The sequence below is a fragment of the Falco rusticolus genome, chromosome 3 (assembly GCF_015220075.1).
Source record: "Falco rusticolus isolate bFalRus1 chromosome 3, bFalRus1.pri, whole genome shotgun sequence".
NCBI classification, from domain to species: domain Eukaryota; kingdom Metazoa; phylum Chordata; class Aves; order Falconiformes; family Falconidae; genus Falco; species Falco rusticolus.
Window position 1 is genome coordinate 55,246,043 of NC_051189.1, and position 14,002 is coordinate 55,260,044.

The following is a 14,002-nucleotide window of genomic DNA, read 5'->3' on the forward strand; positions in this document are numbered from 1 at the left end:
CTTCGTACCAACTCCTCAAATGCCTCTATGGGACATGTAAAGAATGCCAACCTAGCTAAAGAGAATCAGTTGAATAGGATTATTGATATGAAAAAAACAGGAAGCTGTAACCTGTAGCAATCAAACTCATTTTATGATACTACTACCTACACAAAGGTATAACCTCTGCAAGTGTACTAATCTTGGAATGTTTCAAATGGAACTGTGCTCGCTCTTATGAAACAATCACCTTTACTGATAGTCATATTGCCACCTTATGATCAAGTTTTATTAAAAAGCTACAACGCAAAAAATGTATCTAAATATTAAAGCAACAGTATACCTGATAACTCTTGTTTTACAAATGAGAGCACAGCCAAGTATACTTGACAGTCTGCTACAATTATTTGTCTTTGTAGACGATCTATCATGGATAGGGTGGATTTTCGTCCATCAACCTGTTTAGATTATATAAACACAAAGCACAGAAAAATATTAACAAAGATAATACATAATACTAGTCTAAATCTGGCAAGTTACACAATCCAGAATTAAATACAAGTAGTAGTATTGCTACTAAATTAACTCAGCATTTTGAAGTGCAAAACTATGCTAAAATTTCTCTCACAGATCATCAAGCAAGATCTTACTTAATAAATACGGAAATCTTACACATATACTAGAGAACAGATTTACATTTCACTTAATTATTCCTAAATGCATCAGACATGCAACTAAAAGATATTAGGAAGAGCACAGAAAGGGGTATATACAAGTGGCAGGGAAAACACAGTGCTTCTTCAGAGCAGAGTTAAGTATGTTAGGTTCAATACTTTGTTATCAAGTAAACTAAATAGTGAAGAGAAACAGCCTCTTTTTCTGCTATAGATCTGCTATGTCACACTAGGCAGGTCACTCACTGGACATTTCTGTATTACTACTTTAACTAGTTCTCAATCTGCATGCTTCCTTCATTATTTAGAATGAAAAGAATCTAAAATAAGAAGGAAAACTCCCAACAAATATGCCTGGCACACAGCACTCTGCAGCTTCAACATCACACCTTTTGAACACTATTAGAGCATGTATGAATTAAAGTTAGCCTGAATTAAGACAGACTACAAGGCTCCTGAGATGATTTTAGTACATCGCTAATTTGAAGTGTTAGGAAAATAAGTACCAACACCAACAAAACCTGCTGATGAATTACCTGAGTACTTTATGATAATTAGGAAATCCAAGCAAAATATTTTACTTAATTTCTAAATTTATTATAAATCTCAACTGCTCTTCACATAGCTAAAATCATCCATTCAAAATACAAAGATGACAGAAGGGAAGTTTCCAGAAATACTTATCCAATACACAATTCATAATTTTATAGATAATGTTCTTACATTCTTTTTAATTTTATTCTTGATTGTTTCTATAACTCCAGCTTCTTCACTTTCACAAAGTTTCTCTGTAGCCTTTAAGTCATCACATGCCAGTTGCATTTTCTCTTCTTCAAATGTCATCATGGCATTCTACCAAAAACCAAAACAAGTTTGAATGATAAAAATCACAAATATTTTTATTTCTACAGAAGGTACAGGACAGTAAAAAGTTTTCATAAAAACTTGACAAAACTTACTTTCAAAAAAAAAAAAAGAGAAGTATTAATACACACACACATCAGTACACATACCTACACAGAAATACCAAACAAGCTTTACCAAAATTTCAGGACAAATCAGAACATATTAAGTCCTAAACCCTTACCTTGAAGCTTCATATACAGTCAAACTGAATGTGCTGTCACATGATATTAAATGGAAGAAAAAGTAATATAATTTTCAACTATTCTTATGTTAAGGCATGATTCGCATCTGTGCAGGTACTCCTTTTATATAATTCATCCATATAAATAACAGGCCTCCAAAGTCAGTAACAAGTAACAGCTATTGCATTTTTCAAAATAATAATCACAATTCCTACATATGCAAGAAAAAAAAAAAAATCACATCAGACTCCAACTACTGCTGAGCCAATTTAGAAAGAATTTCAGGACAAGTAACTTATTCTCTTGATGCTTTATTAAACTAAAGCTCTGAATGACACAGGCACACGAAGTGCTGCTGCTATGTTTAGAACAGTAGCTAAGCAAAGTATTTTCAAGATCCACTGATGCTGCACTGTGATGTTGCACTGGTTCAGTGCATCAATTCAAATAAGCAAGCCCGAGAGATTCTCCTTCTTTCCTTTCTCCTTTCCACTGACTTAAAAGCAAGCATGCGCCTCAGGAGATTTCCTAACCAATATATTTTTCCATATTGCGTAGTCTACAGACACTAAAGAGAATTCAAATTATTTTCATTTACAACTTACCTATTTTTGGCATATTATAATAAATTCTGTCTTTAAAAGGAGTATTGTCATAGTTATTTTCTGGTGCGATCTAAGGTTAAGCAGTAAAGTCAGAATAAGGACAGTCTAAAAAGCAAGATCCAAACTTTTTCTAATACACCTGCTCAGGTTTTACATAATGTATTCTAATTTTTAATACAATAAAAAAAGAAAAGCATTTAACAGGCCTAACCTGCTCATTGTGACTCTTTAGTCAATCAATATCCTCAGCTCTTGTATATTTAAAAAGGAAGCAATGTCAACAGATCAAATTAACAACTTTCACTTGGCAGTATGATGGAAAAGTTTTCAACAGCAAAAGCTATCAGGAAAATGGCATTTAGGAGTATTATTTTAATAATACCTCTACTGCTCACTTAAGACAGGGTTTTATTATGGCTCTTTTAATGGAACACATAAATATTTCATACATTTGAGAAGCTGAATCACAGAACCTTTACTTTCTATGTAAACCACATGAGTAAACAAGTTTTATATAACATGACTTGTTTTAAATGTATCTAGAATCTAAAAATTTGAAAAATTTAAGTTTCATAAAAAGAAACAAGCTAGAGTATCCACCATTATGAACAAATACATACACATACAAACATTAAGCACAACAGATGTATACTCTGCTCTCACCTACTCACCAAAAAACTGACAAAACTGGCTCCAAAACTCATTAATGGGCTATGGTTTCTGTAAAGAAAACAAAATGTAGTAACTATATTTGCATATATGTCCCTTTGTAAAGATCAATATTGCATTTTTTATTTTAACTTATACATCCGTACACAAATCTTGGATTTTTTTGTATCAAGTTACAAATACATCATTCTGCAAGATATAATGGAAACAGAAAGCCAAAAGCTTCATTATTTTCACTAAACAATATCTTAAAAAAATTTTTCAAGCATCAAGCTGTAGATATTTGGGTTTTTTAAGAGAAATCACTGCCATGAATATACATTCAGTGCAGGTAAAATAAAAATAAAAATCAAGAGCTACAGAAAATTAAAAATCTGCTAGTTCTACTCTTTTCTTGCAATCCATTACTAAAATTTTGACCTAGCAGACAAATGTTAACAAGTTCTATCAAAATTCAAGTTAATTTGTTCAGATTTTAAAAGAATGTATATGCCACATAACATAAGTTGTTGGAAATACAAATTTCTTACAAAGCTTACATGTTTATAGCTGCTTTGTTTCAAGTCCAGAACACATCTTACTACATCTTACTATACTATGTAGAATGGTTTTAAGATGCTTCACCTATTCTGTTTGCTGGAGTATTCCAAAAGGGTGAAATCAATTGCTAGAACAGAAAATGCAGGCAAACAAAATCTTGGTAATATATGGGACAGGTTTCAAGTTTCAGGGTTATTGTAGTCACACAGACCATGAAGCTCCAGTGACATCACACAGAAGGCAATTGAAAAAAAATAAAAAGCTTTCAGGATCTCAGCAGTACCACTGATCCCCACTGATCAGCAGTGGGCTGTCAGGTTATATAAAAACACTGACTTCCAGGATTTAAGAAGAGGTAACCTTTATGCTACAGGTACATGTATTGCTACAGCACAGTAATTATGCTGTTTCGAACTTAATTTCGCAAGCACCCTATGAGAGTTTTAAAATAGGACAGGCATTTGAAAAATATGGAGAAAGTAGTATATTGTTTATTACAACATATATTCCCAGTACTAAACCCATATTATAATACAAGACTTTGGGTTTTTGTGGGTTTTTTTTTTTTTTTAAAGACAGTAATCTATATTTCCCATACCCCCTCCTCCTTTTCTGATTTAGCGTAAATATATAAAAGCAAGGACATGAACAAAAAAGAAAGAAAACCAGGGAGGATAAAGGAGGTTTGAACCTTCCCTTTTTATGTATGTTCCTCAATTCTGGATATACATATAAATGTGAGTTCAACGTAACTTGCACCGTTTTTTCATTCTTTTCTCGAGAAGAATAATTTTCTTCCCATTTGTTGGCCGGCCAAAGAACAGCTGCCAGTATATGCCTCTGCTATTCAGTACCTGGACTGTTTACTAACAGCTGTGTTACACAGAGCACCAGAATTCAGCTACGCGAGTTATACTTGCTGCAGCTGACACTTTTCAGCATGAACTCTTGCTGCAGAGGGCACATGGCTATCTCATAATCCACTTTTCAACTCATGAGGCATGTGGGACCCATTCAGCAGCCAGTACTACCACCATACACTGCAGCACATAACCTTCACCATACGTTTCAAGGTCACACCTACTACATTATCAACACCTAATGGATCTACAACTGCAGAACAGATCAGCACAAGAAATTACATCCTTATGTACAAAGTTACACTTAGATCATACCTTCAAGGAAGCTAAAAATAAATCAAGTGTTGCATTTTTGAGCTTCCTTAGATCTACATACACAGAAAGAAAGCAACTCTGGGGAGGAAAGCTGCTAAGCATCTCTAGATAATCAATCTTTCATACTGAAGGCCATTCAGAACAGAAAATTAACGGTTAGAGAGAGATTGCTTATCAGAGTGAATTAAAAGTACTCAAGCACAAGTCTTTGAATACAACCAGAAAAATAAAAATAGATGACATAAGAAATAGTTAAATAAGTAATTAGGTTTGCACTTCTCAACAAGATCCTTAGAGCACATCTCTTGAACATTAAGTTTCCGTTCGCAGTGAAAATGTTACTTCACTAGCATGCACAGATACAAAGAAATTATTTTAATAGAATAGCTAAAATTTGAGAATCTGAGCACCTGTAAAAAATTTACTTGTAAATTTGGTAAGTATTACACTCATATTAGAACTTTGCACAACAGGACTAAGATTATGAGGTGGGTTTTCTTCCCCTCCTCTGAAATGTGTGTTAAGTAAATCAAATAAGCTAAGCAACATATGCATTTGGCTCTCAGAAGAAAGTAGCATCCAAGTATTCCCTAGTACCTGACAAGAAAGGTGTGCATTCATATCAGCAAAACGTAAATACAAATCAAGTTGTGGAATTATAGAATTAATAGTAAGTGTTGCATATGAAAACATTTTAAGTTCTAGACTACTTTTCATTTTCTATGAATTTATAAAGAGATCCTAGAAATAGTTACTGCAGATTTAAAAACAATTAAATACATCAGCTTCAGAGATAAACTGATTTCCTGTCTATGGGAACAGTATTTTCAAACAGAGCAGCTTGAATAATGACCATGTTTGGGAGTGAAACCACTGAAATTGAATAAACAGGAAGGCAGCTGAGAATCAAAGAACATATATATGCTGTTCCAGCAGCTCGATACATATAGTAATTAAAAAAATACGCTATTAAAAAAATTTTTAAAAATTCTTTTCTTTTCAGGACTTTAAGAACCTGTTCTTAACTGTGCACATAGTGTGTGAACATTTAAATATATATTTCAAAAACCTTTTTATTTCTTTTTGGTAAATTTTATCACAATGTTAAAAAACGAGCCAGCTAGTTACAGTTGAGAGCCAATTGCTCTTCCAGTATTACGAAAGATATTGAAGCACTTGTTACAAGTGATGAAAGTTTGTCCAAGTATTTTTACATATATTTTTCAAGTAAAACTGAGTTTTTTCCCCAAATATTTATCTTTTCAACTGATTTTTCAAAACTGCTTCCCTACTTGCCCTCAGATACTCACAGCTAGCCTTGTTTACAATTCAAAGATGAGACAACAAAAACCTTGAGAACATCATTCTCTTCTGAATTTATCACCAGCTGCAATACATGAGGTGAAATGTTGCAGATTCATTCTTTTTAATTTTCAGTCTGTCTATAAAAAGCATTGTCATTGCAGCACATATGGGCTGTAGCACATAAGGACCCTGAAGCAAGAAAACATGGTGCATAATATTATACTATGTCTGGGAGACGCTTCTGTTGAGACCATGGAGTTTGGCAAACAAAACATGACAAACTTTACTGTAGCAGCTCCTCACACAGAGTTTGTGTCATCACTAAACAAAATAAGGAATGCTTCTATCACATTCCTACATAGTCACTCGGTACAGACTACAGGTGCAAATTTATGGAAGATCATTTGTTGAGGTAATCTCAGCGTTTAAAATCCATTTTAAACAACAACTGTGTTTAGTGGTCAGTCTTTGTGAATATTACATTGACTGATAAATTCTTCAATAGTTTAGAGTTATCTTTTCCTTGAAAGCTAAGAAAAAAGTTTGCAATGGCACACGACTGTCCCAGTAAACACCAACGCATGACCAACAATGACAGTAAGTTTCTGAGAAAAAGCACAATTCATGAAAATAACCCTCAGCTTAAACTCCTTATACGTTTGAACTTATGTCAGCACCAGACATGATTTTATATCTTTTGACAGATTCCAAAAAGTTGTTAAGATACAAAAAAAACCAACAAAAAAAACTATGAGGCAGCACTTGACAAAATACTAACAGCAAACCAATGGCCTTATTAATGTTGACAGGAGTTATGGAACTGAATATAAATGAACACTGGGACACTGCACTGCCCAGGTTGTCCTCACTACTTTGAAGCAATAAACTCCATCAGGTAAAGAAAAATCTCAAGACTTAATTCAAAAATTCAGTCTCCAGACATATTTTGTAAAATACTGTTTGTACCTCACCCACGAAACTAGGACTCAGAATATACCTGTGTTACAAGAAACCATGCTATTAACACCATTTCTACAAGATTCCACAGTAAAAGGTTCTACAGATCAAAAAAGTTGGAACATAAAACTAAACTTAAGTCATAAGGTGTAGCCCTTTCTTCCAGGTATATAAACTGGTGTTATGAGAGACATTGCTCCTCCCAAACAACCCTAATTCACCTCATTTCATGACACATCTTTAAGATGTTAATTCGCTTTCAGAAGAAAGGTGTTTGCCAGGTGCCATTTTCACACATGATGATAACACTCAAAGGTTTTAAGCCTTGGTTTAAAAAGGCTGAGATAATAGAGCCCAATTTTACCATTAAAAAAATAAATGAGAACTGAAGCACATCAAAAGAAAAATTACTTCCACAGTATCTTCTTTTTTTCTACAGCCATTTCCATGATAGGATTTCACTTCCAAATACATCAGCTTCTAAAGCTACTACCATCTAGCTCAGGTTCAAAGTTAAGTAATGTAATTAACCTGCCAGCATCTCCTCCCCACTTTTACAGGCACTGCTACATAATACTGATAGTGGTGCTCAAGCTGAAACAAAACAAATTATTTTCCTCCAGAGTGGGAGAGTAAAGCTTAATGAAAAATGAAGAATTCAGGTAAGTTCACAGATAAAAATAGAAGCAGCTACCAACTATTTTAAAATAAGCAGAAATAAATATAACCCATACATAGATCAAAGCATGGGTGCACTAGCAAGCATGAAAAGTCTTCACAATATCTGTATCTTTCAGAGCTGATTTCTTCAACATTAAAATAAAACCGCTTACTATCACACCTCTTCTGCCATCTCCACCAAATCTGACTTCTAACATCAGAGTTATTAAATCAGATTTTTGTTAAGCTTCCTGTCATCTTCCCTCGGACTTCTAGCCACCAGATTTTGTTCCTTATGCCAAACGGATGTCCCAGCCTCCCTCTACCATTTCACCACTTCTCTTGGCAACAAGACCTGTCTCTGTCACGTGGGCCACAAAACTAAGCGTTGCATTCAATGTGATCATCACTATGTACCCAGGTCTCGGAAGACTTAAATTGTAGAATACTTAAAATTTTTCTGATCTATCCACATAAAACCAGCATCAGTTTTCCAGTTATGTGCATCACTATTACTACTAACATGCTCTGCCTAGCCTTAAGCAATGAAATCTTCCCTTACAAAGGGATACATTTAGAATATTGCTGCTAAAAATCACCTCCCTCATACATAACTCAACTCTTCTATGTATCCATCTAGCAGCTGCTCATCTGCCCACCGCTGCAAAAACCAAAAGCACACAGGGTTGCTTCCAAGGCACTTATGACCTGCTCTCACACTGCCAATGAAGATGTCATCATCCTTCTCCCCCAATTATGTCAGTTTTCACCCTGCTGTCCTTGTCTTTAGAGAAGCTGCTGAAACAACTACTATATCACTTAATTTTTTTTTAATGTTCCTTTGCTGAACTCCATAAACAAGAATTTCAACTGTGGTTAGACTGCCCATACATGGACTATAACCAAGCTGCTGACCCATGCCAGCTTAATGTCACCTTGTTTCAACTTGTATTTGGGTCAAAAGTTTTTTGAGCCAGATATACTGTTATAGATTGGTAATATTACATTGAAATACCTACCCACAATGGAATTTCTGGTCCACTATGGAAGTTTGTATGTCTTAATACATATACAATTTAACATATCATAACTTTAAAAATTGCAGGTTTTTCTCTTTTTTTCTCACTTTCCCATTTGCTCCAACTTTCTATGCTTCTCCATGTTCTGCTTTACCCTATCAGGTTGTACAGCATGTTTTCCTACACTGACACTATTCTTCAAGTCTTTAAAGATTCTGTCTTAGAATCACATTTCCTCTACAACATCATTTTCTTCTTTCAAGATGACCTTATTATATACATTATATTTATCCATCTTGCATCATTTCTTTTTTCATTCAGATGCAAACTGAAAACTTTATCAAGCCTTCTCAGAAGTGTCATTCATGCAGAGTCAAACATTTCCCTGGTAGGAGACAGAGGATTGTCAGATTTCTTGTAAGATAATATCCCTTATGTTACGTTTTATGTTGTGAGTCAACATTCAGCTAAAAAGCTCCTGATTTTATTTGACACTATCTTCTCTTAGGTGGAGGAAGTTTTTAAATAATTTCTGAATTGTAAATGCTCTTAAGAAGCAGAGAAAAAAAAGGTCTTTTGACAGTTTCTTCTTTTCCTAAATGTTTAGGAATCCACAAAGCTAGAAGGGGAAAAACAACACTCCAATTCCAGATTTGTTGCTAGTGTCAGGGTAGTTCACATCCCACAGGTTGACTGTGGGCTCCATCTCCAATGCCTATGTCTTTTCTTAACCTCTATGTCTCCTGCAGCTTTCACAGCCACTCAAAATTCAAACCGATGAAAACTGGGATGGTGTCAGCATTGATCAAGCTGACTAGAAAGATTGATACCCGACGGTTTTAAATTGAGTTAGCACTGTGGGGACCCAACACAACACAAAATCACAGCATTAAAGACAGTGGTGCTGCCGTCTGTTGAAGATTTACAAAAGTATTAAATCCATTGGGTTTTGCTTCATGTTCAGAAAGTCGTCACCACTAGCAGGTAGAGGATCTGGGCTTCTTATAAAGAAACAAAAACAAAAACACCCACAAAAAAGATTATGCAAATGTTGATGCTACTTGCAGATCGCTTTTTCAAACACTGATATCCTCCCTCAAGTATAATTAAAAACAAAACAAGTCATACACTACACCTGAACTGTTTTACAGGGATCATCAAAGCAGTTCCAACTAAATGTTGAATAGAACACACGACAGACATGCTCATCTGACTTCAGGTTCTAAATAAGTATGTATGAGCTCTAAACACCAAAAATATAAACTACTACTCTCCCATACCCAACACAGAAACAATAGTTCCATAGGCCATAACTTCAAAGTACCACCACTCTTTAAAGCCAAGATTTACTGGTGTTGCAAAAACATTGAAGAGCAAAGAACGAACCACATCCTACCTACTCTGGAATGACAGCTGTCCTTAGGCTCATCAAGGCTGTCTACTGTCCCATAAAGATAGCAGCCTTGATCCGAATTAATTTTTCACACTATCCTTCACATGGAAAATGAAGAAAAATATTAATCAAAAGCAGAAGCAAACCCAGTAGTTTCTAAGAAACACTTAACTAGTTTAAGTGATGTGGCTAATGAAACTGAAGTTTTGCTGACTAATTGAGTTTCCAAGTAGTCTTGTAGGTTCTTAAACAGTTTCCATAAGAAAAAAGATTTCTTTTCCTCCCTTCGCTTCTACGATTCATCTGATAACTTTTAAGCTTCTGAAACAGAGCTAAAATACCTGCATAGGCAGTAGTCTAGAGTTAACATGTTCTATTATAAAAGGTCACTCAAAATACAGACAACACACATCAAGTTCAAAAAGCTGCATTTTGTCAGACATCTTTGAGCTCTAGTGCTTCAAGTTACAAACATCCATATTAAATTACGAAGAGCTTCCAAAAGTTGCTCATTTGGTTTACCAGTCCCATTTAGGATGGGTCCTATTTCATAATCTCAAGCATACACCAGTAAAAACATACCCTTTCAGACTCTATGCAAAGAAACATGTAATAGCATTACTAAGTCCTTGTAGGAAGAATGCACCCAAGGCAAGTATAGAATCAGAAACCATTGGGAAGAAAAAGTGGACGTCACTGCATACCAAAATCCAAATTTATAGAAAGTTGAGCATACTTTGCTGTATCTTCTCTCCCACATCTAATGCAAAGATTCAACATACAGCTAATCTGCAATTCAACAGATGTCTATTAGTTCACAGCAAGAGGAACTCTGCTATGAATTTCGGGATAAGGTAGACAGCGCTGGAGATTTTCACAGTCATGTTAAAACCAAGACGGTGATTATTGATTTATGAATCATGAAACCACTCAATATAATGCAGAAATCCTTACTTATTCCTCGCAGGTAGTGTTTAAAGGCCAAGATCAACTAGTACACAACTTAATGGCACTTCTTGATAAATATCAAACAAAGAAAAACCCACACCTGGGGAAAAAAAAAGTAGGTAAGTTTCTGGGTTTAAGAAATCCTTAGTAATAAACCTTCTAGATAACCAAGAGAACAATTTGCAGAAGAAATCATCATTCACCCTTTCAAGGGACAATTAAACTGCATTTGGAAAATAGGAATCTTAACAGTTTTACTCCCTAGCACTCGTAACAATATAAGAAGTATCACATATTTAGAATTACTAGACTACTTCCAGATTCACACTACTGAGAGAAAGCAAAGGCACAAAACAAAAGCAGAGGGGAAACCTCATCAAGCGATCTTTAACTGACACCTTAAAAAAAATACACAACACAAAAACAAACCATCAAAACCACAGGTTCCTTAGATACCCAGAACTGACAACTACAACAGGTTTAAGAAATAAGTAACTCTTAGGCTGCAACCTCATATGAATGTGAGCTGCACGTTATGCATGTAAGGAATGCCGATTCAGGACCTTGTCACCTGCAACATTCCAGTTAGTTCTACACAACAGTATCGTGTATGTAGCAGCACTATACACTAAAAACAGAATGACATGTTTAATATTTGACCGAAGCAGGTACACAGTGAAGTTATTACTCCATTATTATTACAGGGTGTTTTCTTAATCTGTCTCACTCCACCCACTCTACCTCCAAATATCCTCTTTGTAAATAAAATGTAAGTACATAAGTACACCACCACAATGAAGTGCTATTTTAAGTCAACCAAAATCTTTTTTAATCATACAGACAACAGCAGTATAGTGCATATTAATTATTTATAACATATGCGCAATTACAGCAGCTCAAGCCTGAGTGGGAGACATCAGCCCTCAGACAAAAAGCAAGCACAGGTATGGGCGATCTCTCCTTTAACACTGACTTACGAAGCTGTGTTAACACCATGCCTACCGGATGACTACTCACACACAAACCTAGGCACGATGCACGTTGCGATTATGAACATAATCTCACAGCCTGAATATAAGCCACAGCAGCATTTCAAGGACCTCCTGCGGCTACGCGCTGTGCTGGCTTCACGGTTCACATCGGCGCATCGGAGCGCAAAGCCCCAGGCGCCGTCCGCAGGCGCACGTGTGTGTTTACTCACGCACGCCGGCGACACGCAGCCACAGCCAGCCAGGGACCCCGCCGACCCTCGCCCAGCCCTTCCCCGCTCCTCCAGCAGGGCGACAGGTACCCCCCGCCGCAGCCCACCGCCCCCGCCAGCGCAGCGCGCTGCCCTGCAGCCCGGCACAGACCCCGCGAAGCGGATCCGCAGCCCCTCACCCAGGGCCACGAGGGTGAACCACGCGCGCCCCTTCCCCAGGAGGCGGCAGCCAGGGGCACCGACCCCCCCGCTCCCGGGAGCCAGGCAGGGTGAGGCTGCCCGCGCCCACCCTCCCGCCCGGGGCGGCGGGCCCTGCGCGCCTCACGGCTCCGCCGCCCGCCCGCCGGGGAGGCCGCCTGAGGGGCCGGCGGGGCAGGCGCGGCCGCGCAGGTGGGGACAGGTGCGCGGAGGCCGGGGCGCCGCCGGCGGGGGGTGCCCGGCACCGCGCTGGGGCAAGGCGCCCGGGGCTACCTGTATTTCTTGAAGAGCTGGTCGGACTCGCGGAAGCCGTTGTTCAGCAGCATGTTGATGCCGGCCAGCGCCAGCTCCGCGTCCTCGATGGGCAGCGGCGCTTCCCCGTCCTCCCGCCGCGGCGGCGGCTGCTCCGAGCCGGCCATGACGATGAGGAGGCAGCGGGACCCAGCCGACTCCCCCCTACCTACCTACCTACCCGCCCACCTACTAATCTATCTACCAACCTACCCGCCCACCCGGGCGGCTCGGCGCTGCCTCAGCGTGCCCGGAGGGAGGAGCCGGGGGCGCCCGGTGCCCACGGAGCCGCGCACGCAGCGCCCGCCGCCAGGCCGCGCTCCCCCGCCCGCGCTGCGGCGAGCCGCCTCGCGCCCGCAGGTCCTCCAAAGGCAGCGGCGCCCGCCTCGCGCCCCAGCGCGCAGGCGCCACGGAGCCGCGCAGGCGCGGGGGCGGGCGGCGCGGCCGCCGGGTGAGGGGCCGCCGGCTGCAGCGGCCGCGGGGAGGCTGCGGCGGCGGCGGCGGCGGCGCCCGGTGGGGCGGCGGGTGCTGGCTGCCGGCTCCGCGGTTGTCGGATCTCTGCCCGCGGGCGCCGTCCCCCTGGCACCGGGGAAGGTGTGGCGCGCCCCGGCGGGAGGGAGGCGGGCGCCGGTGCCCGGTTCGGAGGGTGTGCGCAGAGCTCGCTTGCTCCGTCCCCCTTCGGGTGTGTTCCCTCGGGGAGTCTCTGCCCCGCGCCGCGCCGGTGGCGGCAGCTGGCCGGCCGCCCTCCCGCCGGGCGGGCTCTCCGATGCTCGCAAAACCCACTGGGGTTTTTCACGGGTGGGGTGCGGGAGCTGGGGCCGCAGCCGAGCCGTGGGTGTGAAGCACTGAAGTCCTTTGATAAGGCAGCTTTCCCTTTTCAAAGAAGCGATTTTTTTTTTTTTAAGTCATTCTGGTCGGTGGCCGCGGTCAGTAGCACAGTGACTGATTTCCTCATGTGTACAATGGTGACTTTGTGACCTGCGCAGCACGAGCCCAGGAAACTGGTATTCTAGGAATTCACTCCCTGACTCTTGACGCCTACGGTAATTAGCAGCAATGTGTACTTGCCTGCGGTGATGACAGCAAAAAATCAGTATTTTGCAAGTTTGGTGCTTCAGGTATGGGCTAGTCTGGCAGGTGTTTCCAAACAGGGCGGGTGGGAACGTACACATGTACAAATGTATCCATTCCAACCCAAAACGGCCAAGTACCTGGACACTGGAAATGCACCCCCGTTGGTTCCAGCCTCCTTTGCAGGAAGCAGCTTTCCGTGCCGTGTTTAGATTTGGTGAAGACAAAG

The 14,002-nt window shown here is 39.9% G+C and overlaps 1 protein-coding gene across 1 annotated transcript in view; it reads right to left on the minus strand.

The window, feature by feature from the left end:
- TTC39C (tetratricopeptide repeat domain 39C) overlaps window positions 1-13,084 on the minus strand; it is a 40,918-nt gene extending 27,834 nt beyond the window's left edge. The window contains exons 1-4 of the mRNA XM_037380674.1: window positions 12,685-13,084; window positions 3,018-3,066; window positions 1,377-1,505; window positions 323-437 (exon numbers count right to left, since the gene is read on the minus strand). Of these exons, the coding sequence (XP_037236571.1) occupies window positions 323-437; window positions 1,377-1,505; window positions 3,018-3,066; window positions 12,685-12,830 (439 nt within the window). The 5' untranslated portion in view covers window positions 12,831-13,084. The remainder of the gene's footprint in view (window positions 1-322; window positions 438-1,376; window positions 1,506-3,017; window positions 3,067-12,684) is intronic.
- Window positions 13,085-14,002: the final 918 nt, after the last annotated feature.